Source organism: Danio rerio, chromosome 21 (genome assembly GCF_049306965.1).
Source record: "Danio rerio strain Tuebingen ecotype United States chromosome 21, GRCz12tu, whole genome shotgun sequence".
Lineage (NCBI taxonomy): Eukaryota > Metazoa > Chordata > Actinopteri > Cypriniformes > Danionidae > Danio > Danio rerio.
This window is the reverse complement of record NC_133196.1, coordinates 5,785,001-5,810,315: the sequence shown is the minus strand read 5'-3', so window position 1 is coordinate 5,810,315 and position 25,315 is coordinate 5,785,001. Positions and strand designations below refer to the sequence as shown.

General features: G+C 35.0%; 2 protein-coding genes across 9 annotated transcripts in view; one reads left to right on the top strand and one right to left on the bottom strand.

Annotated features, from left to right (window-relative positions):
- b3galt9 (beta-1,3-galactosyltransferase 9) overlaps positions 1 to 7,679 on the bottom strand; it is a 30,385-nt gene extending 22,706 nt beyond the window's left edge. Inside the window, exons 1-2 of the mRNA XM_073935734.1 lie at positions 7,519 to 7,679; positions 7,338 to 7,410 (exon numbers count right to left, since the gene is read on the bottom strand). The gene's annotated coding sequence lies outside the window, so the exon portion shown is untranslated. The remainder of the gene's footprint in view (positions 1 to 7,337; positions 7,411 to 7,518) is intronic.
- Positions 1 to 25,315, top strand: part of kcnt1a (potassium sodium-activated channel subfamily T member 1a) — an 81,518-nt gene that overhangs the window by 10,517 nt on the left and 45,686 nt on the right. For 3 of the 8 annotated variants that reach the window (XM_073935730.1, XM_073935729.1, XM_073935731.1), the window contains 10 exons: positions 1,695 to 1,838; positions 1,938 to 2,071; positions 4,062 to 4,273; positions 4,426 to 4,532; positions 10,243 to 10,383; positions 20,600 to 20,679; positions 20,759 to 20,861; positions 21,227 to 21,259; positions 21,350 to 21,398; positions 23,527 to 23,586. In XM_073935730.1, the coding sequence (XP_073791831.1) occupies positions 1,695 to 1,838; positions 1,938 to 2,071; positions 4,062 to 4,273; positions 4,426 to 4,532; positions 10,243 to 10,383; positions 20,600 to 20,679; positions 20,759 to 20,861; positions 21,227 to 21,259; positions 21,350 to 21,398; positions 23,527 to 23,586 (1,063 nt within the window). Of the gene's footprint in view, positions 1 to 1,694; positions 1,839 to 1,937; positions 2,072 to 4,061; positions 4,274 to 4,425; positions 4,533 to 7,193; positions 7,718 to 10,242; positions 10,384 to 14,190; positions 14,327 to 20,599; positions 20,680 to 20,758; positions 20,862 to 21,226; positions 21,260 to 21,349; positions 21,399 to 23,526; positions 23,587 to 25,315 lie in introns of those variants that run through there. The other 5 variants (XM_068215965.2, XM_068215964.2, XM_068215966.2 and 2 more) reach the window with 4 other exon arrangements.

Sequence of the window (25,315 nt, the reverse complement as noted above, 5' to 3'; positions counted from 1 at the left end):
GCACTGTATATTTTTGCCTATTATTGTGGGTCAAAAATAGATTAAAAAAAAAAATCATTAGTGTATTAGGTAGAATTGAATTAACTAAATTGGCCGTAGTGTATGTGTGTGTGTGTGTGTATGAGAGTTTATGGGTGTTTCCCAGGTCTTGGCTGTAGTTGGAAGGGCATCCGCTGCATAATACATATGCTGGATAAGTTGGTTGTTCATTCTGCTGTGGTGACCTCTGATAAATAAAAGGACTAATCCATAGGAAAATCAATGAATGAGTATATTAGGTAAACATCATGTTCCATGAGGAAATGTATTTATTATCAACATTTTTGGCATCTAAGATTCAGACAATACACATTTTGGGGTTGTATTTTCCATAAAGGAAACATGCCGTGCTGTTTAAAGTTTGGCCAATAATTTTATTCTACATTGCAAATAAATGCTTAAAACAAGTTAAATATTCTGCCAATGGGGTAAGTGAAATAATCACTTGGAAATAAGTTTATTTGACCTTATTTTATCTCAGTGGCAGATTCTTTTTCTTGTTTAAAAGAAAATCTCACTTAATTTTGTATTACTTGCATGTTATTTCACCTAAAATTTATGTATTCTTTTTGTTTATTTTGTAGATAACTGACCAACACAAATAGATTAAAATAAATTATTATTTCTGGAAACAAGACAATCTTTCTTACTTGTCTAGAAAATGCTTATCGATTTAAGTAAGAAAAGCATTTTGCAGTGTGTATGTGTAATACCTGCTTACTGCTATTCACAACTAGGCCTGTCACGATATCTACGTTTGTTGTAAGATATATTGCACCAAAATATATTGTGATAAACTATGTTATTGTCATTTCAAGGCTATTTTATGTCACTCATTATATAAAGCCAGAATGACAAAATAAAATCATCACAATGCAAGTACACTCTTCCAAAGAACACATATTTTATTTTTATTTAATTTAATTATAGTAATTTTAACAATTCAATCATTTGGCATTAGAATCAGAATGTGAAAACGCATATCCGAAATAAGTGTTTTTTAAACCATACTGATATTTACAGTTCTAATAGAGATAGAGAAGTTGCAAATATCAGCTAAATATGCTCAAATTAGTTTTTATGTATGGGCGATATATATTGCATTACCAAAAATGATTGAGGTCATGTCCATATGTTGTACGATAAGTCCATATATTGGTTATTGTGACAGGCCTATTCAAAATAGGAGCTTGACTACACTGTAAAACCCAAACCCAAGTCAACGTTATCGAATGAAAGAAGTGTAGTTCTACTCATTTAAAAAGAGTTTTAAACTTTAATTAAAAACCTCATTAATTAGAAGTTGATTTTATATCTCATTACTTTAATTTAAATGGAGTAAGTTCACAGTACTCATATAGATTAGTTTTTCAACTCAAATGGCTTGTAGCAATCGGTTTCCTCAAACGGTTTGAGTTGCCTTAACTTTTTGGGTTTTACAGTACTCAGTTGGTTTGAGTTCTCTTCATTTATTGTGTTTTACTGTCTTCAAAATGTTTGGTTTACTCAAATGGATGAAGTTTACAGTATTCATTAAGATTAGTTTTTTAACTCAAATGATCTGTTGCAATCGTCTCAAATGGTTTGAGTTACCTTAACTTTTTGGGTTTTACAGTGTATTAAAATGCTGCTTTTTGTGCATGTGTTTGTGTTAGATATCATCCAGAGAGCAACACTTGGACTGTGGACGTTCCTTCGCTCTCCTCTCCAAGGTCTAGAGTGTGTGTGTTAGAGATGGATGGATGTCTTATCACACTTGGGGGTTTTGACGGAATGACCTGCATTAACACTGTAGAGAGGTCTAAACGCACAGGGACACATGCATCACAGAGAAACATAACTCAAGAAATCTCATTCAGACAAACAGATTAACGTTTGTTCTGTGTTTTATACTCTAGGTATGACCCATTGAAGAATTCTTGGTCTAAGTTGACTCCGATGTTGAGGAACAGGGCAGCTGCATCAGCCGCTGTCCTAAATGGTCAAATATATGTTGTAGGAGGAACAGATGGAGACATGGCGCTGGATTCAGGTAGAGAAAAATGTATACAGTGTTAATTAAAATTAAATAATCAAACTTTTATTATTTTTTTAAAGAAAGGGTTTACTTAAATTTTTTAGGTAGTTTAATTAGTTACTAGTCTAAATACCTTACAAAAATTCAACAGTTCAGTTTAAATAAATTCAAAGAAGCAGAGTAATGTATATTTTGCTGAATAATTCTGCAAATGATGACAACTTTTGTAAGCTGTTTGGACATATCTGTGTGTAGGTGTGTTCACTGTCATATTGGATTGATAAAAACACAATAAGTCTCTCTTTTTTTTAAATTTCCTAACATTAAAATAGGATTCAATCCCTCCCATTATGAGGATAATCATATCCACAAGACAAGACTTGTGCAAAGCAAATAGGATTAAAAGATCTGTTCAGATCTCTGTGATCATCAATCATCATCAAATGTGATCAAGAATGCGTTTAACAAGTTTAAAAACATATTTAAAAGACTGCATGTGTGTAATAAATACAGTAAAATTGCTGTAAATCAACACATCAGCTGCATAGCGCTACAAAAGAAGACGCTTCAAACCCGGTTTGTGGTCTTACATCAGGTTTGTTTTGAACATCAACATAACAGATGTCCATACAGCAGTGTATATTAACGTGTATCTTGTCACATTTACCGTGCAAAAACTGTGCAAAGCTAAATGTATGTGTGTATGTGTGTGTTCACGTGCATGCGTGTATGCGCACAAACTTTAAAACGACATTGTGTGTGACTCATTTCTGCAGAAAGGCTTGAATTAACTCCACAACAAATACATCAAAGAACATTTGGGAAAGTTCTTCTTACTGTAGTAAAGGAGATTATTCTTCATACTTGTCTGTCACTGTACTGTTTATCTACGTGAAGGCTACGGCTCTGACATGCATGTGGCAATGGTAGGTGGTGAGAACTATAGCTCAATTTCATTTAAGGCAAAGGCAACAAGAATGGCTACAATGTCTCAAATTTCCCAGATTTAAAAAGGGATAATTAATACATCATAAGGTATAAATTCAGAGAAGCACGGCTTTATATATTTAATTAATATTAAATATATAATTTTTTCATTCCAATATTTTGTATAGTAACTCAAATTTTCAACAAAAAAGGGTTTAACAATTCAATTTGAATGTATACGGTGTCATTACTTCAAAACGTTTTGTTTTTTGATACATACGTTGCTCAAATTGTAAGTGTTACTTTTTAAAAACAAAACTAAAAGGTCTTGTTTAATTTCAATTTCTATTGTCTATGCACTGAAATTTATGTGAATTTTTAGATTTAGTCAAATTAAATTATGAAGTAATTATAATAGTAATTTAAATACAGTTGTAATGATGTAATTTACTTTTTTGGAGTAACTGTAGGGCTGGGCGATACGGCAAAAATTTTATCTTGATAATTGTTTTCCATATTGAACGATTACTATATATATTTTGATAAAGTTTGTTAAAGCTTCCAGATTTAAAAAGTGTACCCCAACAATGACTGAAGCCACAAAAATTGGAGGGTCCATTAAATGGCATTGCGTATTTCAGGGCAATAAATTTAGTGACATACAAGCTCTATAATATAAACACACTTTTAGATTCCCATCGTTGCACATTTCTGATGTGTGACTGGCTCTTAAAAGAATATAGAGTAAAAAAATGTCCAAAGCTTATCATAGTTATTGACATAAATTTTATTGTGATTTGATATAACAGTGTTTCTCAACCACATTCCTGGAGGACAACCAGCTCTGCACATCTCCTTAACCAAGCACACCTGATTCAGATCATCAGCTCACTAGCAGATACTGAAAGACCTGTAATGAGAGTGACAGACAAAGGAGACACCCAAAATACGCAGTGCCACTCCAGCAACGTGGTTGAGAAACACTGCGATATAATATCGTTTATCGGCCCAGCCTTACAACACTGCATATGTGCAAATTTGAAATCTAAGCCCTCAATTATAGTTTCTCCTACTCTAGTTGAACGTTTTGACCCATTTGAGGGATGCTGGTCTCTGTGCCCAACCATGTCAACCCCGAGGGAAGCATCGGGATGTGCCGTATTTCTTGGCTGTCTGTATGTGGCTGGAGGACGGGATGAACTTGGCCTGTCATTGAGCAACGTGGAGAGATACGACCCAGACAATTTCCGCTGGAGCCCAGTTAGAGCGATGAACAACAAGAGGTTTCAGGTTTAAAACATTCATTATTTACTCACTTCATCACAAAATTTTCTTGTCATTCCAACAAATATGTACAAAATGTATCCCGGCCAACATGTAATTTGTCTAATATGGTTTGAATATGTGTTTTGTAGTAAGGTTATTTTCTTAAACATGCACAGGTCTCTTTAGTGGTATTCAATGACTTTCTATTGGCTATTGGAGGATCTGATGGTGTTAGCGATCATAAAACCATGGAGGCGTATGACTATGAGACGAATTCCTGGAGGTGTGTATTATTTTAAAGTGCATACAGACTCGAGAGAAATGTATATTTTGGGTCATTATCACTATAAAGTGCCTTCGATGTCCCACAAGATTGAATCAATCCTATATGAACATAATGTGAAATAATGAAATGTTGATGTTTTAATTTATTTTTTTTTAACCCTTTACATACATTCAGGTAGAATTATAAGTGCTTTAAAATATGTTTTTGTTAATTTCTGCCATATTCTTTATTGAATGGATGTGATTTTGCCATGTCCCACACACACTGCTCAGCCAACTTCAGTGAGTCTAAAAAGTAGGTAAGTTAGATCAAATTAAAAAGATTTTTTCTATTTTTGCCTTATATTGTGCTTGAAACTGAATCTTGTCAAGCTTAACATGTCCACCCTGTCATAGTCAAGTATTAATTAATATAAAAAAAATTCAGAAATTAAAAATATAGCTTTTAAACTATGTACAAAGAGGTTAAATAGGGAAACACTTTACCAGCTGCAGGTTCAAAATGTTGAATAAATGCTATCTTTAGCCAAAGATTTTCTCCCTGTCATTGTCCACCCTGTCACAAATGCTTCCTTAAGGGTGGACATATGCATTGGTATTAACACTTTATTTATTTATTTCATTTAAAACAAAATATTAATTAGTCAATGTTTTATGTTACTACACTTATACACACATACTACACAAGTGGATGCAATACATGAGTGGACAATACAAACCTTTTGGCAATATCTGTCTCAGTCTATACAAAGAACATCCTTTAAAAGTCCATATAATTGAGCTCATTGCTGTTTAAAATAAATGTACTTGCCAATGTCCACACTGTCATTTTGTTTTTCATCGTCGTATTTAACTTTTATGAAAATAAACAAGTTATTTATTAACTTAGCAAAAAATCTTGTTTATTTATGAAAAAAAAATTGTTGTAGCTTGACCAACATAAATTTATTACAGCCTAAGGTTTATTTAATACAACAACTACGTGGTTAAATCAAAAATCTCAAACTTTTTTTTTCTGACATCTCAAAGACACTTTATAGTGATACTGACCCTTTTAACAATTATGAGGTCAAATATATTTAAATGTGTCATTTTGTAAGCTACAGTTAAAATTATCATTGTGAAGGGAATAATTCTACAAAAAACTACATTTCTGTCCTTATGAAGATTTATGCTCCTTTTCTGTTCATCTCTTATGTCTATTATTATGTCTTCTCTTGTGTTAGACATTTTGGCAGTATGAAGTCCAAGCATCCAGGTGGACACGCGGCTCTGGTTAAGGCTGTCTGAAATGTACTGATACGAGTAATGATATGAATTATAATAAATGACCATGAAATTAAATTTGACTGTAATTTCTTGTTGACCCTCAAAAACCTGCTTCTACTGTAGGTCTATCCTATTTTCTGGGATAAGATCAAAAGTTCATACTAGGGTTGTCGCAATGCCATTATTCACAACACTATACCAGCTGAAGTATCATGATATCAAGTAGTAATGCAATACTGTAATTCATAACTCAAATTATAAAGAAAATTGTGAGAAATACTAGATTATATTCATTTCCTTTATTTAGCCAGGAGATCACATTGAGACAGTACTGTCTCTTCTTCCAGTGAGACCTGGTCAAGATGGCAGGCAACACATAAAGTTTCATATAAAAATCACAAAAAATACCACAAAATTACAAAATCACCATTCTTAAAAACATCAGCTCATAACAAACAATTGCAGGTGTCCTTTAAAATGTTGTATAAAAGATGTTTAAAAGTACTCAGAGTCGGAAGAGTGTCAAGATTGAGCTGATTTTGCAGGTCGTTCCAAGCCCTGGGAGCGTGAACGGAAAAAGCACGTTTGCCAAGTTCTGATAATGCCCTTGGAACTATCAGACAAATACATGAACCAGATCTAGTATTTTGATTGTTGGTGTGAAATGTTAATAAATTAAAAATATAGGATGGTAATTTACCTAAAAGAGCTTTTAAAATAAATAAGTACAGATGTAATTTTCTCCTTTGATATAGAGATAACCAGTCTAAGGAATCATACAAAATACAGTGATGCGTCCGTGAATCTGCACCTGTGACAAAACGTATGTTATAATAGGTCTTGAATGTAATTCATAATTCCCTTATGGCCAAAAAGTATTATTTGCACGTCATTTCACCTCAAATTTATTTATTCTTTTTGTTTATTTTGTAGATAACTGACCAACAAAAATACTTTAAAATAAACATACAAATCATACCAAATAAAATTAGCTTACAAAAGAGAATTTTTACAACAAAATTAGGCCATATGAAGTGGTCAAAAATTGTTTAAATGTTTCCTGCTGCTATTTTTTTAATCAAATTTATTTTCAGTCTTATCAGTTAACAATCCAAAGTAAATGAATAAAATGCATAATAGCAAAATGATTTGTCTGTATGTCCTAATGTAGTAATGTCTAGTATTCTAATTTTTGCTTAAAAATGGATTTAAGTTGTTATTAGCAATATTAGTTAATAGTCTTTGTAAACTTGAAGACATTCTGCCATTTAGGGCATAGGAAATAAAACTTCCTATGACCACGGAAGTCCTTATATAACTACAGGTGAACAACATTCAAAGCTGTTCAAAGAAATGAAGTCTAAAACTCTGTTGCTATGCTACTGCGAATAGATGTAGCCTTGGCAACTACAAAGATACTTGGTGTATTTTTTTGCAGAGTAATAGTTATTATTCATGATGAATAAGATGCTGTTCAAGGCTGTCCAGCACACGGCGCTGTGTCTGACACTTTAAAATGCCACTGCAATCTTACCTCTTAATGTTAGTTGATGTAGAAGTTGACAGACTCCGGTGTGCGCCACAGGAATGCTTTTTTTTTAAATCAGCTAAAACAAAGTTCATGTGAAGCTTGATTAAATGTCAGAGCAGTTTTTTTCATAGTTGGTAACGCGAATATTTTTTGGATAACCTATTTTTATCTTCAAAGTTTTTACCTCAGAAAGTTCCTGTGGACTCCTCGACCGTTAACTGAATAACGGACTTTTTTTTTTCAAATCGGAAAAAGCGCGCGATGTCTGACGCTCTGGCTCGTGAGGAAGAAACAGGGGGAGTGACGTTTAAAGAGATGAGCGGCGCGTGCTACACAAACCACACTTTTGAATACGATGATGGGAGCACGCGCACCCGCTTGAGGTAATGTGTGCGCGCACAGTTGTCTTCAAGTTAGAACAGCTTATTTAATGACAGCACGAATAGCAAACTGGAAGATGTGTAGTAGTTTCATTATGTGTTTCAAATAATGTTGTTTGTCCATATTCCACTGCAGTACTTTAGTCTTGTCAGTCTTTCTTGTATGCTTTAAAAAGTGACAGGCACTTAAAGGTTTGGTTACCCCAAAATTATAATTTACTTACTAGGGGTGAGCGGTGCTCAAATTAACACTTTTTAGTTTTGGTCAAATAATGAACAAGTAATGGGGTTAGACAAACCATATTTTTTTTACCAGCAACACACAAGCCTCTTCTACAAATGAGCACTGAAAGTGTGATCGCCGGACCTATGGTTTCTGTGCAGTATTGCCAAAAGTGCCTGGAGTAAAAAATGCTACTCTTTACCCCAACTGTGGAGCAAGTTGTAACAGTCAGAGGGTTAGTTGTAACACATGCTTAAAAAGGCAGATTTCACACAGTTAATTTAATTTCTGTTTACTTTAAATAGTAGCTATATTTCCTAAGTAATTGGCTCATTTCTTTTTTATTCTACATAACACAGTATGTTTATGTATTTATTTGTTTATTAGATAAACACATTTGAATCTATTTGCATTATTATCCATTTATCCATTATTATACAATACATTTATTTGCATTATTAGCAATATAATATTTTTTTCTATTTAAAAAAAAAAATTTCTATTAAAAAACATTTCTATTTAAAAAGTTCTCAACATTACACTCAAAATTCAAAAAATTGTTGAGTTGGTTTAACTGGCATCCAACATTGTGTGGTTTAATTGTAACACCCTGTTACAACTAACCCCGCTTGTATCATGTTTTTCTCAGAACTGGCTAGCGGTCACTAGCCCCTTTCACACATACCCGGAAAGGTTGTATGTGTGAACAGGTACTTTTTGAAAATACCGGTAAATTCGTTCTGGCTATTTTCCGGAAAGAGAAGTTGTAACATTACCGGCAATTTGCCGGAATGCTGCGCTGTGTGAATGCAGAAGGAAGATTACCGTAATAAGCGCGTGCACGTCTAGAACGTGCTGACGTGAGACGTCTGCTTTAGCCAATCAGAACAGTCAGACGCATTTACGTCTGGGCGGTTTGTGAGAATAAAAGCCTTTGAATATTTCTGCTAGAAGTTAGTCAGATCCAACACAATCTCACGGCAATTCGTAAATTTTTTCATTTAGTGGCTAATTCGTATGAATTCGTACGATCTAATTCGTACAATTTAGTACGATTTGCTTATCCCCCAATGACGGTTGGGGTTAGGGGTGGGGTCAGGTGCCACGCCTCCTTTTTAAAATCGTACCATTTCGTACGACTGAACTCATACGAATTTGTACGAATTAGCCACTAAACTGGCAAAACGTAAAATACTTACGTTTTCTCGTGAGATCAGGCTGTCAGATCACGTTTATATGTTCATCTTAATGCCAACTGTGTAAATAATCATCGATGAGATGCTTATGATAAGCCGTTGTTTGTTTACCTTCAAGCTTTGCATGTGCCTGTGAAACAGCCTGTGAGCGCCTGCACACGCACATATTATGAACATCTCGACATGCGAAAGTGATCCTGCGAAAGTTGTTCACAATGTTGATCATCCACAGTTTGTAATGTAGTCAAATGTTTACAAATACAAGCCCAGCCGTTTAAAGCTCATTTGTGGTGAATGATGTCAGAATTTACCGTTATTTTGGAATAGATGTGTGAATGCTCTTTTCCGAAAAATTTCCGTAACGTCCTCGCCTGTGTGAACAGCGCTTTTTTGAATATACCGGTAAAGTCGTTCCGTAAATATTCCAGATATTTACGGGTATCACTGTGTGAAAGGGGCTACTGTATGTGTTTAACATTTTTCAAAATTGTTCCATCTTTTAGCCTAGAAGGCAGTGATCACAGCAATATAAGACTTTACGTTCATACTTTCAAAGATTTTTTAAAAATAAAAAATATAGAGTACAATAAAAAATACTTTTATGCTGCAAAAATGGTTTCTCCTGTGTTTCTCATCCAAATTTTACTGAAACTTTTCAATATTTTTCAGGAAGATGTCTGCTGACGCTGTGGTGAAAACCTCTGCGACATGCCATAGTTAACCCTGAGCAAATACCTTAAAACTCTGTGTTACATTTAACCCCGCATTACTTTGTGCCCCGTGCTCCCCTATTTACTCATCCTCAAGTCGTTCTAAACATTTAGCATTTCTTCTGTTAAACACCAAAGAAGATATTTTGAAGAAAGCCATTGACAATAACCATTGGCTTCCAAACAAATACTATGGAAGTCAATGGTTACAGGTTTTCATCTTCATTCAAAATATCTTATTATGTGTTTAACGCAAGTAAGACATGTATAAAGGTTTGAAACAAGTAATGGGGGAGTAATTGATGACAGAATTTAATATTTTGTGTGAATTATTCTGTTAAGACTATAGTTTGCTTCCAACATTTTATATAGCCTCTGTGTCTCTTCTCTCACTGTTAGTCCGAGATGTGGGAGCCGAGGTGTGGTTTTAAATGTGCAAGACCTTGAGATGACCACTGGAACATCTGTGGTTCCTTCCCTTCAAACCTACTTCCGGTTCCGAGACCTGTTACTAGGAGACCAGACGTTTTATGATGACAGGTACATGTTTAAGTGATCATGTGTTATGTTGCTCAGTTTTGTCACTTACTCCAACTGAACTGCATCCAAAAAAAACAACAAAACAGATTGGGGCGACAAGGTGGCTCAGTGGTTATCTTGTTGCCTCACAGCAAGTAGGCCGCTGGTTGGAGTCCCGGCTGGGCCAGTTGGCATATCTGTGTGGAGTTTGCATGTTCTCTCGTGCGTGGGTTTCCTCCGGGTGCTCTAGTTTCCCTCACAGTCCAAGAACATGCGCTATAGGTGAATTGGATGAACTAAATTACTCATAGTGTACGAGTTCTTGTGAGAATGAGAGACTGTATGTGTAACGGAGGCCAGCTAGTAAGTGCTGTGCAGGTAAACCTCAGTCCTCTGACCTCTAAAGGTGCTCTAGCAACAGAAGCTAGAGGCATGATCTTTAGCCTCCTTGGTAAAGCAACTGACTCCCATGCGGAAGGTCGCCTGATCAATACCAGCTCAGAGCGGGTTGGGTGGTGTAGGACCGGCGGGGTTACATTGACAATAACCATTGACTTCCAAATATATGTTTATACTGGGTTGTGGCTGGAAGGGCATCCCCTGTATAAATATATGCTGGAATAGTTGACGGTTAATTCTGCTGTGGCATCCCCTTATAAATAAGGGACTAAGCCAAAGGAAAATGAATGAATAACAACAGATCATAATCATTTTTCATAATATTTTTTTCAGTTTTCTGCCAAATATGGCCAAAATATTGATAATAGATACTGTGTTAATCGTCTGACTGATTACACACACTTTCGTCTTAGTTGCTAACTTAAAAAGAAGTTATTTTATGGTGAAATTACCATAATTACCAAACAGATAACTAGACTCTGAGTTAGGTCTAATGGTTTGAAATGAACATAGACCAGAAAAAAGTCTCCACTACTTTCCACTGTAGAAAAATTAAGCCAAAATATCCAGGTATGGCTGCTGCCATCTTTTGGATGATGATGCCAATGATGTTATTTGGAGCCTAAGTCTGCTCAGTAATGTTTATGAGCAATGTTATTAGAAAAATCAACTCTGAAAGCCCTCATAAGATAAATGGCTTACCAACAAATGATGTAAAACATCACTGTAAATAAATTGAAGTGTAATTAGATTGTTTAGCATGGCTCACATTCTGTTTGTTTACAATGAGAGGATTCCTATTACACTAGCTATGTTTCCATTCACCTATTTTTATGCGCATTTGCATAGGTGCATAAAAAACAGTTGATGGATACACCATGATGCGCATAAATTTTAAAAATGTGCATAAAAAACGTATGCGCATAACAGAGTAGAATAAACTTTTTATTTGATAAAAAAAGATGCGCATAAACTACGATGGAAACACTTTTACCGCACAAATTTCAGTATGCGCATTAAAAAAGGTCATGTGATTGTGTGATAAGAGATCATGTGATAATGAAAATGTGTGTAAATGGACAAACCAGCAGGCTGAGCACGCCTTAAACCACCTGAACTGTTGCTTTGGTCTTTCTAAATATTAGTGGTATTATATTATCAATGACCTCCAGAATCAAGAGCGTCTGTGCTCCGCATCTGACACCTTTCAAACGCCACCGCGTGTTCACTCCATGTCAGGATTGCCTTCTAAGGCGCAAGTCATTTATTAGATAAAGAAAAGATTGACGCAGCTTCTCCTATTGCAGCATATTCAGTTTTTAATGTTGATATTTGGCGTCAGTTAATCAGGAAATGACGACTTTGTTCGCTTTGGCTCGTTGGATGGAAACGCTGCTTTATTCACACATCTTTTATGCGATAAACCAGTTTTGCGCATAAAGTTCATTCGCATTTTTGGATGGAAACATAGCTACTGATAGAGGAAACCTTTCCTTAACCAGCCAACACGGTGTGAGCAAAATAATTAGGCTTCATTTTTATTAAAGTATAAAAATAGTTTTCCATAAGGATTTTAAACAGTCTAAGTTAAAGTTGTATAAAGCCGTGAATTAATCCAGCTACAATAATCACAATATAACAATACTACACTTGAAGCAAAGAAGTATCAGTAAACAGCTCTAATAATAAGTGAAAAAACGCATGCAGATGTAACACAGCGAATGACACAGCTGTATAAAAAACGATGGAGAAATATAACGATGGAGAAATATAACGATGAAGAAATATAACGATGGAGAAATATAACGATTTCTGAAATGATTATTTCTAATTGGTTGAGTCTGTTGTGGCTGCAGAGTGGGTAGCACGTTCGCCTCACAGCAAGGTCACTGGTTCGAGCCTCGGCTGGGTCAGTTGGCGTTTCTGTGTGGAGTTTGCATGCAACATGCGCTATGGGGAATTCAATAAGCTAAATTGTCTGTAGTGTATGTGTGTGAATGAGTTCGTATGAATGTTTCCCAGTGATGGGTTACAGCTGGAAGGGCATCCACTGCGTAAAACATATGCTGCAAAAGGTGGCAGTTCATTCCGCTGTGGTGACCCCTGATCAATAAAGCCCAAAAGAAAATGAATGAGTATGTTGTAAAAGCTGTGGCTGTTGACGACTGTTCTGCTATCAGTATTTTGTAAAAACTGTTTCCGTAAATGGAATAACCGATCAAAAAAGCAATAAGCCTGTGAAGCTGGGATTTGCAGTGAATTTATAAAACATTTATAAGGCTCTATATTATGCCTAACAACACCCCTCAGCTGTTAGAAATTCACAGTAAACCACAGCTTCTTGGGAATATTTGCTTTGAAAATGCTGTGGTAGACCTGAACCGAAAGTGGGGGGTGTCATGACCGTTTAAATATCTGCAAGCATATTATGTCAAGAACTTACATACAGCACCTTTAACGTAACACGTTTGAAAGTTGTTGATAAAACAGCTGTTAAACATGACTGTTTGAAAACCCATTGAATTGATACAGACAGGTGGGTTTTTACTTCTGGTACCGTCGGTTGTGCTCTAATCACCGCATTGACCAATAATGTACTTGATTGAAATTGACTTCAGTTTTTGTCAAACATCGCAACTCTATTGACCAAACACAATGGGAAATGTCACTGCAATTCTGCTGAAGCACCACAAAGAATCCAAATATGCAGTTTGAAAATCATGCAGTCGCATTGCTTCTGTAAACCCACGAACGAGCAAACAAGTATTTCCTGGGCTATTTGATTCTGGCAAACCTTGAATCTTAAGAAAAAGTCTTGTGTATGTGTGTGGGCACACAGCCACATCTCTCCAGATCGACAGAAATAGCCTCTTGAGCAGGTTATTATCTGTAATTTCCTGAGAACAGGAGGGAGAGAGAGAGAGAGAGAGGGTGGGCGCTGCGGAAAGGTAGAAAGCAAGTACAAATTGCTCATTTGCCTGAAATGTTTTAATGATCTTTTAGTGAGTTTGTGGCTTCTTCATTCACAGTTCTCTGTAAATAAACACATTATGATATATCATCAAACCGAAGAACAGCATCGCTTGAGGCATGTTGCTATGACGACTGTCATTCACTAAGCAATAAAACATTTGTTTAATTAGCTTTATTTATTAACAGAATGCACGTATATTGGTAGGTTTGTCATGCTTTGCAGCTGTCATAGACAAAGTAATTAGGTCAGTATTTGAAAGTGAGATGCTTGCAAAACTAATAAACAATTAAAGTGCATTTAAATTCTAATGCACACGACAGAAAGAGAGGGAGAGACTGAGCGAAACCCTGCCAGCAAAGCGCACGCTTGCGCGCCTGCAATCAAGAGCGTGTGGGCGGGTTATTTTGAACCGCGCCGCTGTAGATTATGTACTTCCATAACAATCCTCTCAGCTCAGATCTCAGCACATCCTCGGCTAGAAAGCCTCTGGGTTTTCTCTGTTATGGAACAGAAGAATGCAGTGCCATCCTGGGTTAACCCGGCTCTGGTCAACTGGAGGCTGGACTCTTTCGGTAGTGATGCTGGGCAGAGGTAGGAAAGTCCCTGCAGTCTTGTGCATGACTGAATACCTGGAAATGTTCCGTCAAGTGGACTTTTTTTGCCGCTTTTTTGTCGAATTTTATTGTAGTGCTTTTGGAGGTGTTGCTAATAACATACTTTTTCAGTTGTCAATTCAATTGTCAGTTCAATTTTTTTTTGGTCATTAAAGGGATTGTTCACTTAAAAAGGAAGATGTACTCAATGTTTACTTACTCTTAAGTGGATCCTTTTATGATTTCCTTCTTTCTGTTGAACACAAAAGATGATGTTTTGAAGAATGCTGCAAAATCTGGTATTCGTTGACATCCATAGTTGTAAGAAAAATACTAGGGTAATCAAAGTTTTCAATATTCTTCAAAATATTCAGCAAGAAAAACAATTCTTAAACAAGTAAAGGATGAGCAAATGATGACAGAGTTTCCATTTTTGGGTGAACTCTCCCTTTAATTTCAATTTCCGATTTTATGTAAAGCATGCTACATACAAACCCCCATGAAACATGGTATTTTTCAGACAGTACTTTATACCAGGGGTCGTAATGTTAATGGCTCCGTCTCACTTTATGATGGCTCATAAAGCCTCCGGTCCTGTGGTCTCCATGGGAACTGGCGGACACTTCGCATCTCCAGTTTGGGATTGTGATGTAGAGATCTGCTCTTAGTGCTGAACTATGTAAACAAAGTGAAACACGGTGCTCGACCGAGGAAATAAAAGCGTCCTTATGCCACAAAACATCACTGATCAGTTACACACCCACAGGAAATATGACACATTCTGCCACATATAGGGATTTCAGCATTTCTAATGGCATTATATAACATAATTAATGCATCGTAATCAGGTACATTCAGGATTTCATGCATAACATGAATGCATTTGATCATCATTAAGATGTAATTCAGTTCAGGTTTGTTTGTGAAGTACTTTTCATGGTGATTAATGTTCCAAAGCACATTTCCAAAAGGTGCACATTATTACAATGCAATCAAATCATATTTTGTGAACGCAGTACAGCTGTCAAGCATGCATACATCTAATCTTGGGCTGCAACTAACGATTATTTTAATAATCAATTAATCTGTTGATTATTTCATCGATTAATCGGATAAATAATAAAACAAGAAAAGCATTCAATTCCAACCCTATATTCAAAAAAAGCTTATCTCTGAGCTGTCATTCATTCATTGATTTATTCATTCATTTTCTTGTCGGCTTAGTCCCTTTATTAATCCGGGGTCGCCACAGCTGAATGAACCGCCAATTTATCCAGCAAGTTTTTACCCAGCGGATGCCCTTCCAGCCGAAACCCATCTCTGGGAAACATCCACACACACATTCACACACACACTCATACACTACGGACAATTTACCCTACCCAATTCACCTGTACCGCATGTCTTTGGACTGTGGGGGAAACCGGAGCACCCGGAGGAAACCCACGCGAAGGCAGGGAGAACATGCAAACTCCACACAGAAACGGCAACTTTCGAACAAGAGGTTCGAACCAGCGACCCAGCGACCTTCTTGCTGTGAGGTGACAGCACTATCTACTGCACCACTATCTACTCGCCCTACCTGAGCTGTCATAATAATAATAATAATATTAAAATAAGACAACTAACTAAGTAGTTTGTCCTGTTTTCAATCCAATTATCTAAAAAATCCTAAATCAAGATACATACTAGACACATGAAGTAGCATAAGAAATTATGTCTTATTTTGAGGTGTGTTTTTTTCAGAAAACAAGTGATTATTGGCTTAAAACAAGCAAAATTATTTGCAAAATTATTTGCCAATGGGGTAAGAAAAACATTTTTAATAAGATATAATCTCAAACTGAATTTAAGCATCACTTAATTTTCTCATGCCATTTTTTTTTGTCTGTTCTTGATTTAAGATTTTTTACGTATTTGGACTGAAAACGAGACAAGAAAGAAAGAAAGAAAGAAAGAAAGAAAGAAAGAAAGAAAGAAAGAAAGAAAGAAAGAAAGAAAGAAAGAAAGAAAGAGAGAAAGAATAGTTTTTTTGTAGTGCAGCTATACATGACAACAGATGGAAAAATTAATGATCAAAAAAGGCGAGTGAACAAAAACTTTAGTTTATAGTCTTGCAAAGTGCAAAGTAACTATAACACCGCTGCTTTACTTCTGTTATTAATCCTTTTGCTTGTGGGTTTAAAATATTCTGGAACCAGGGGTTTGTTCTTCGTAGCTCGCTTAAATGATCTAAGATGATTTGGCAGATTCTGGATCTGTTAATCTTCATAACTGATCGCTGGTTAATTTGGTTCTTCAGACAAGTTTACAAATCAGATTAAAATGTCTGGATAAACTGATCTGAGATCGCTGCATGTGTTGTGAAGGACAGATCTATTAATCCTCGAAATCATGATCAGAAAAGCAACGATTGGTTGACGGCACTGCAGTGTAATGACATCATCTGATTAGTATTGATAGTGTTTACAACACGTGTCAAATCGTCAATAACCAAATCCAGCTAACTGAGTAATCCACATAGGAAGAACAGACCCCAGGAGTCATTTTTAGGTGACCATTCACACACCCTCAACACAATTCTTGACATTTCATTTGGACAATTAAATTTTTTTATGTTCAATCCACATAAATTTGTTAAGTATTAAGTCAACTTAATCGATTTGTGTTGGGACAATGTGAATGAATTGTATGGAACCCTGCGTTTTTTTTGTTTTTTTTTTACTTTATAACACTTTACAATAATGTTGCATTAGTTGATACATTTGCTATTTACATGAACAAACCATGAACAATACATTTATTACAGTATTTGTCAATGTTAGTTATCATTAGTTAATGAAAATACATCTGTTCAAGTTAACTCCCAGGGAATTAACTAATGGAAACAAGCGTGAATGTGGATTGTAATAATGCATTAGTAAATGTTACACTATGATTAATGAATGCTGTACAGGTATTGTTTATAGTTCATGTTAGTTAATACATGAACTAATGAAACATTATTGTAAAGTGTGACCAAATATATTTTAAGTGAAGTTTATTTGTAAGCTAATTTTGAGAGGATCACGTGCTTATATTTGCTTGCAGCCGGCCCCTCATTATCCAATTTATGATTCACTAATCAGACGATTCCTAAGCCACAGTCATCTTCGTTTTGAAGAATCCCCCTTTCCACCCCTACTCCTCCTCCTTTTTTAGATTTGGTGGCACTGTGGCCCATGGTTAGCACTGTTGCCTTATAGCAAGAATGTCACTGATTTTAGTCCTTACCAAGCCAGCTGATGTTTCACGTTTAGAACGCGCTGACGTCTACTACAGCAATCAGAACATTCAGACGCATTCACATCCACGCTATTTATTTAAAAAAGAAAAAGCCTAGGAATATTTTTACAGACACGTTTAGCTGCTAGATGTTAGTCAGATAACGTTTCTATGTTCCTTTTTAATGCCAACTCAACTGTGTAAAAAATTATCGATAAAATGCTTATGATAAGGTGCTGTTTGTTTACCTTCAAGCTCTGCTTCTGTTGCTTGATGCATGCTCCAGTGAGCGCCAGCACAGGCACATATTATAAACATCTCGACATGTGAAAGTATTCTTCCATATGTTTTCATCGAAGTTGTTCACAATACTTATCCATCCACAGGATTTGTGATGTAGTCAATACATTTAGCTGCGATTCGTGTTTCTGCCTTTGGTTGTCTCTAAGACAAAAGCAGCTGCATAAATGCTAAAGTTTTAAATAAAAGTGAAAGCATCAACAAAAGCCTGACCCCCTTTATGTTTACAAATATAACTGCTGCCGTTTAGATCTCATTTCTGGTTAATGATGTCAGAATTTACCGGTATTTTGGAATGGATATGTGAATAGTCCTTTCCGGAATATTTCCAGAACGTCCTTACCTGTGTGAACAGCGCTTTTTTGAATTTACCAGGAAAGATGCTTCAAAAAATCTCTAGATATTGTAGCGAGGCAGAGGGAAAACACCGACACAGTTGGATGAGTTTACAGACAAGTCCCCGGAGGGTGCTTTATTTACAAGTGCAGGGTGTGAATATGGTGCTCTTCTTAGAGGTGAGGTGCTCTGGTGCTCCGGGAAGTAGGTGAAGGACAGTGAGTAGTCGGGTGTTGGATCGTCACGAGCTGGAGTCTGCTGTGGAGGAGAGACAGCGAAACAAGCATTAGCGCAGGGAGTCATTAGTAGAATGAAGCTCATCTTCCTCTGGCGTGGGCTTGGCTTATATGCCTCTCCTTCTGATGAGGTCCAGCTGTGAGCGATCCGGGGTTAATGATGATCCAGCTGGGGTGGATCTGCGACCAGGGCGACGTGGCATGCGTGTGCTCGCTACAATATTTACCAAAATCAAAGGAGCTATTTTCCAATTACTGACTCAGTAACTATTTATGAAAAGTAACTAGTGACCATTAACACTTACTATTATGAAGAGCAACTAGTAACTATTAACAGTTACTATTTATGAAAAGTAACTAGTAACTATTAACAGTTACTATTATGAAGAGTAACAAGTAACTATTAAAAGTTAATGTTTATGAAGAGTACCTATTAACAGTTACTATTATGAAGAGTAACTATTTACAGTTACTATTTATGAAGAGTAACTATTAACAGTTACTATTATGAATAGTAACATGTAACTATTAAAAGTTACTATTTATGAAGAGTAACTATTAACAGTTACTATTATGAAGATTAACTATTTACAGTTACTATTTATGAAGAGTAACTATTAACAGTTACTATTTATAAAGAGGAACTAGTAACTATTAACAGTTACTATTTATAAAGAGGAACTAGTAACTATTAACAGTTACTATTTATAAAGAGGAACTAGTAACTATTAACAGTTACTATTTATAAAGAGGAACCAGTAACTATTAACAGTTACTATTTATAAAGAGGAACTAGTAACTATTAACAGTTACTATTTATAAAGAGGAACTAGTAACTATTAACAGTTACTATTTATGAAGAGTACCTATTAACAGTTACTATTATGAAGAGCAACCAGTAACTATTAACAGTTACAATTTATAAAGAGGAACTAGTAACTATTCACAGTTACTATTTATAAAGAGAAACTAGTAACTATTAAAAGTTACTGTTTATGAAGAGTACCTATTAACAGTTACTATTATGAAGAGTAACATGTAGCTATTAAAAGTTACTATTTATGAAGAGTAACTATTAACAGTTACTATTATGAAGAGTAACATGTAGCTATTAAAAGTTACTATTTATGAAGAGTAACTATTAACAGTTACTATTATGAAGAGTAACTAGTAACTATTACAGTTACTTTTTAGGAAGAGTAACTAGTAATTATTAACAGTTACTGTTATCAAGAATAACTGGTAACTATTAACAGTTACTATTTGTGAAGAGTAACTATTAACAGTTACAATTTATGAGGAATAACTAGTAACTAATAACAGTTACTATTTATGAAGAGTAACTAGTAACTATTAACAGTTGCTATTTATGAAGAGTAACTAGTAACTATTGACAGTTACTATTTATGAAGAGTAACTATTAACAGTTACTATTATGAAGAGTAACTATCAACAGTTACTATTTATGAAGAGTAACTATTAACAGTTACTATTATGAAGAGTAACTAGTAACTATTAAAGTTACTTTTTAGGTAGAGTGACTAGTAATTATTAACAGTTACTGTTATCAAGAGTAACTGGTAACTATTAACAGTTACTATTTGTGAAGAGTAACTAGTAACTGTTAACAGTTACTATTTATAAAAAGCAACTAGTAACTATTAACAGTTACTATTTATGAAGAGTAACTAGTAACTATTGACAGTTACTATTTATGAAGAGTAACTAGTAACTATTGACAGTTACTATTTATGAAGAGTAACTATTAACAGTTACTATTATGAAGAGCAACTAGTAACTATTAACAGTTACTATTTATAAAGAGGAACTAATAACTATTAACAGTTACTATTTATGAAGAGTAACTAGTAACAGTTACTATTATTGAAGAGTAACTATTAACAGATACTATTTATGAAGAGTAACTATTAACAATTACTATTTATGAAGAGTAACTATTAACAGTTACTGTTTTGAAGAGTAACTGGTAACTTTTAACAGTTACTATTTATGAAGAGTAACGAGTAACAAATTGCTGTTTTAAAGAGGTATATCAAGTGCCTGAATTGATCTTACATGTTGATTGACAGTGTTTTTTCATCAACTCCACTCATGTTTTTTTTTTTCCCCTGTAGGGTTCATGTGGAGTTTTATGTGGACGAAAACACATTTAAAGAGAGACTTAAACTTTTTTTCATCAAAAACCAGAGATCCAGTAAGTCAGATTCCCTCAAACCTTCAATTTAGCCCACTTTCTAGTCTCTCAGTGCATGTTCTGTGACTTTTGCCTTCAGGTTTAAGGATCCGAATATTCAACTTCTGCCTGAAGCTTTTGACATGTGTTCTCTACATCATACGGGTGATGACGGACAATCCAGCCCAGCTTCGCCACACATGGTCAGAACTGTGATTTAATGTGATAGTTCAACCATATAATCAGAAGTTAATTTACTTTACTGCAGACCATCTAATATGTAGGGGATTTTCCTTGTTTAAAAGAAGTTTTAAAGGGTTAGTTCACCTAAAAAAGTTCAATCATTAATTACACCCTACAACTTAAGATATCTTAGATGGAATAAGAGAGCTCTCTGTCCCTCTATATACAGCAATGGTCCATCCAGAATAGGAACCAAAAACATTCAAAACTGTCCAGGTTACTTCAGTGGTTTAACTGTAATCATACATTTTGTGTTTTGGCTGATGATTCTGACTTCAGCTGTATATCGATGTACATTAATTGAACTAAACCTCTTCTATTACAGTGTGAACTGCAGCTCACAGAACGACATCAACTGGTGAGACAAAACAACGGCAGCAATGTGCAGTTTATTTTCACTGTCGTCAGATGTGTTTCCAGCCTGATTTCATCTGTTTCGTTCTCTCAGGGAGCTGATATTCTGGGTGGACAGAAAGGTACCGGTGTGGGCCATTCAGGTGAGTCAAAGGAAAAATCAACCATGTATTTATCAAGCAGAGGCCTTTCTTTAGTCTTCATGAAGCTCTGCAACATTTATGAGTCTTTTGGTTTGAATTCACGGTTTGGAGGAAGTCATGTTATTTGTCATTGAATCAATATATATATATAAATAGATTTCTATATAAATTATTTCTATAGCACTTTGTACAGTGTAGATTGTGTCAAAGCAGCTTAACAAATTAAGTTGTAGTAAATAATAAAGAACTAACTTATAAACTATACAAATAAATTATAAACTATTTAAATAATGTTTATATGGTTAGAAATAAGTTTTTAATAATAATTATATACACTACCTGACAAAAGTCTTGTCGTCAATCCTAGTTTTAAGAGCAAGTAATAACTTGACTTCTAGTTAATCATTTGGAAAAGTGGCAGAAGATGGATTTTTCTGATGAATCATCTGTTAAACTGCATCCCAATCATCACAATACTGCAGAAGACCTACTGGAACCCGCATGGAGTCAAGATTCTCATAGAAATCAGTTAAGTTTGGTGAAGGAAAAGTCATGGTTTGGGATCACAATCAGTATGGGGAGTGTGAGAGATCTGCAGAGTGAATGGCAACATCAACAGCCTGAGGTATCAAGACATTTGTGCTGCCCAACACATTACAAACCACAGGAGAGGGCAAATTCTTCAGCAGGATAGCGCTCCTTCTCATACTTCAGCCTCCACATCAAAGCTCCTGAAAGCAAAGAAGGTCAAAGTGCTCCAGGATCGGCCAGCCCAGTCACCAGATATGAACATTATTGAGCATGTCTGGGGTAAGATGGAGGAGGCATTAAAGATGAATCTTGATGAACTCTGGGAGTCCTGCAGGAACGCTTTCTTTGCCATTCCAGATGACTTTATTAATCAGTGATTTGAATCATTGGAGAGATGTATGGACGCAGTCCTCCAAGCTCATGATGGAGTCAGACACAATATTCATTCTGTTTCCACTGCAGCATGACTTAGTATTCTATACTGAACATTATTTCTGATCATTGACAAAACTTTTGTCTAAGCAAATCTAACCCTGCCAGTCCTACGCTGCCCAACCCGCTCTGAGCTGGGATCGAACTGGCGACCCTCTGTATGGAAGTCAGCTGCTCTAACAAGGAGGCTAAAGAGCATGGCCTCTTGTGACTGTCGCTAGAGCACCTTTAGAAGTCAGCGGAGTGAGGTTTACCTGCACAGCACACACTAGCTGGCCTCTGTTACACAAAGTCAGATCTTACTGTTTTAATCAAAAACCCAGGCATGTTCATACTTTATTTAGGTAAAATAAGTGTAATCTAGAGGCCTTTGCCTTTCTTATAAGCCACTTCTGATACCAAATGATCAACTAGAAGTCAAGTTATTATTTGTTGATCCCAATAGGACATTAAACAAGATGCATGGGTGGGTCTGCCCTTTAATAGTTAAGACATAGTTTGCTCTGATCTGTATCTTAAATAATATTAATAATTAAAATAATAGATATCTTCAATATACATTTAAACCACCCCTATAATGGTTCATACCATTGTGAATGCATGATTGCGCCAAAATATGAATTCATCGCAAATCTAGAGCACCAACAGAGAGTGTAAGTGTTCACAAAACATGTTTCTTTAAAAAAGGTGTTTGTAGATGTCTGTACAACTAAATGCATAGTTTGTATTTTATTATACACTGGCTTGCACATGGAAGTCAAACAGTAAAATAAAAAAAATCTGTGCAGTCTTTCATGGTTTTTCATTAATAGGTGCAGAAAAGCAAACAGTTTAATATCACAAATGTCGTTGAGAACCACTCAATATCCCTCAAAACACTGAAAACATAATAACAAGTTTGATTAGTAAACAATTACATCTTTTACAATTTTTGGAAATTACAATATTTGATGCTTAACCTCTTTTCATCTGTATTAAAAGTATGCCTTTGAGTTGCGTTGACACATTTTGACCAGCAGATGTCGCCAGCCAACTATTTTTATGGCATTTCTGCCTTATTGGGGCAGTTGCACTGCTCAGGTTTGGTTGAGAAGTTCAGTACTGTGCATATCTTCTGTATAATAAACTGTCTAAATGATATTTATAAAGTCATGCTTTTCTTCAGGTGATTGTAGCGTCCATCAGTTTTATGGAGGCCATGTTACTGACCTACCTGAGCTACAAGGTGAGTTTGTGTGAATGAATGAATATATATATATATATATATATATATATATATATATATATATATATATATATATATATATATATATATATATATATATAYATATATATATATATATATATATATATATATATATATATATATATATATATATATATATATATATATATATAAATAAATAAATAAATATATAGCACAATATATATATATATATATAAATATATATATATATATATATATATATATATATATATATATATATATACATATATATATATATATATATATATATATATATATATATATATATATATATATATATATATATATATATATATATATACACACACACACACACACACACACACACACACACACACACAACAGTTATGTCTGGTTCTCGAATCTGAGTGGCTGATAGCTGTGAGATATTTAAGTAATATCAGCACCCATACAGCCTCTTTACCCTTTGTGTATTACTCCGCCCACATACAGCCAGCAACAAGCAGATAGACACTACAGTCTGGTAAATATTACTGCTGTTAGACAACAAAATGTACTTTTGAGGCTTTTTTTAGTCTAGAATGTAGTTGTTTAGATTGCAACTATGCAGTTTATTTGTAGGAATAATGCCTATTTTAAAATATTTTCTGAAAGAGCTCGTTGGCGGCCATTAGCCTGCCTTAGTGTAGTACAGTGGTTCCCAACCTGGGGTCCGCGCCCCCCTAAGGGGGGCGCCAGAGTTCACAAGGGGGGCGCGGGAGAGAAGTATTGAGGTAGAAAAAGGCATAAAAATGCTCCACTATTATATAGGGCTGTACAATTAATCGAAAATCCGATTTCGATTTCAAACGATTATAAAAAAGCATTAATCAAGATAAACGATTATATGCATCATATACCGCCACCTTTCCAGCTGTGCACGCGTTGCTCTTAAAAGCGCGAATGTGTGTGTGTGCAGCACGCACACGCAGCCAGAAGCATGCGGCCAGTCAGCATTCGCTCTCATTCACACACTGAAACGAGCAGAGGAGCGCAGACATCTAAAGAGAAACCATTAAAGAGACAGCGCGAAATATTCCTGCTGCCGCCTGTTTTATCATTAATCAAACATAACGAGAAAATGTTTCTCTGAAGGATTTTTGTAGCTAAAGTGTTTTTCTTACAGTAAAGATGCTTAAAGCACAGTTTGTTTAATATTTTTATTTAATTGTATTTATTTCTCTTTCCTTTGCAGGCTGGAAAATAACTGTATGTATACACTTGAAGTCAGAATTATTAGCCCTCCTGAATATTAGCTGAATATTAACTTTTCCTGCCCAATTTCTGTTTCATAGAAAGAAGTTTTTTTTTCTGAACATAAAAGTTTTGATATATCATTTCTAATTACTGATTTATTTTATCTTTGCTGTGATGACAGCACATAATATTTTACTAGATATTTTTCAAAATACAACCATTCAGATTAAAGTGCAGTTCAAAGGCTTAATTAGGGTAATTAGGCAAGTCATCAAAAATATTTATTGCTTAAGGGGGCTAATAATATTGACCTTAAAATAGCTTTCAAAATATTTAAACTTGCTTTTATTCTAGCTAAAATAAAACAAATAAGCCTAGAAGAAAAATATTAGAGGAAATACTGTTAAAATTCCTTGTTCTGTTAAACATAATTTGGGAAATATTTATAAAAAAAAAATTCTCAGGAGCGCTAATAATTTTATTGTATTTT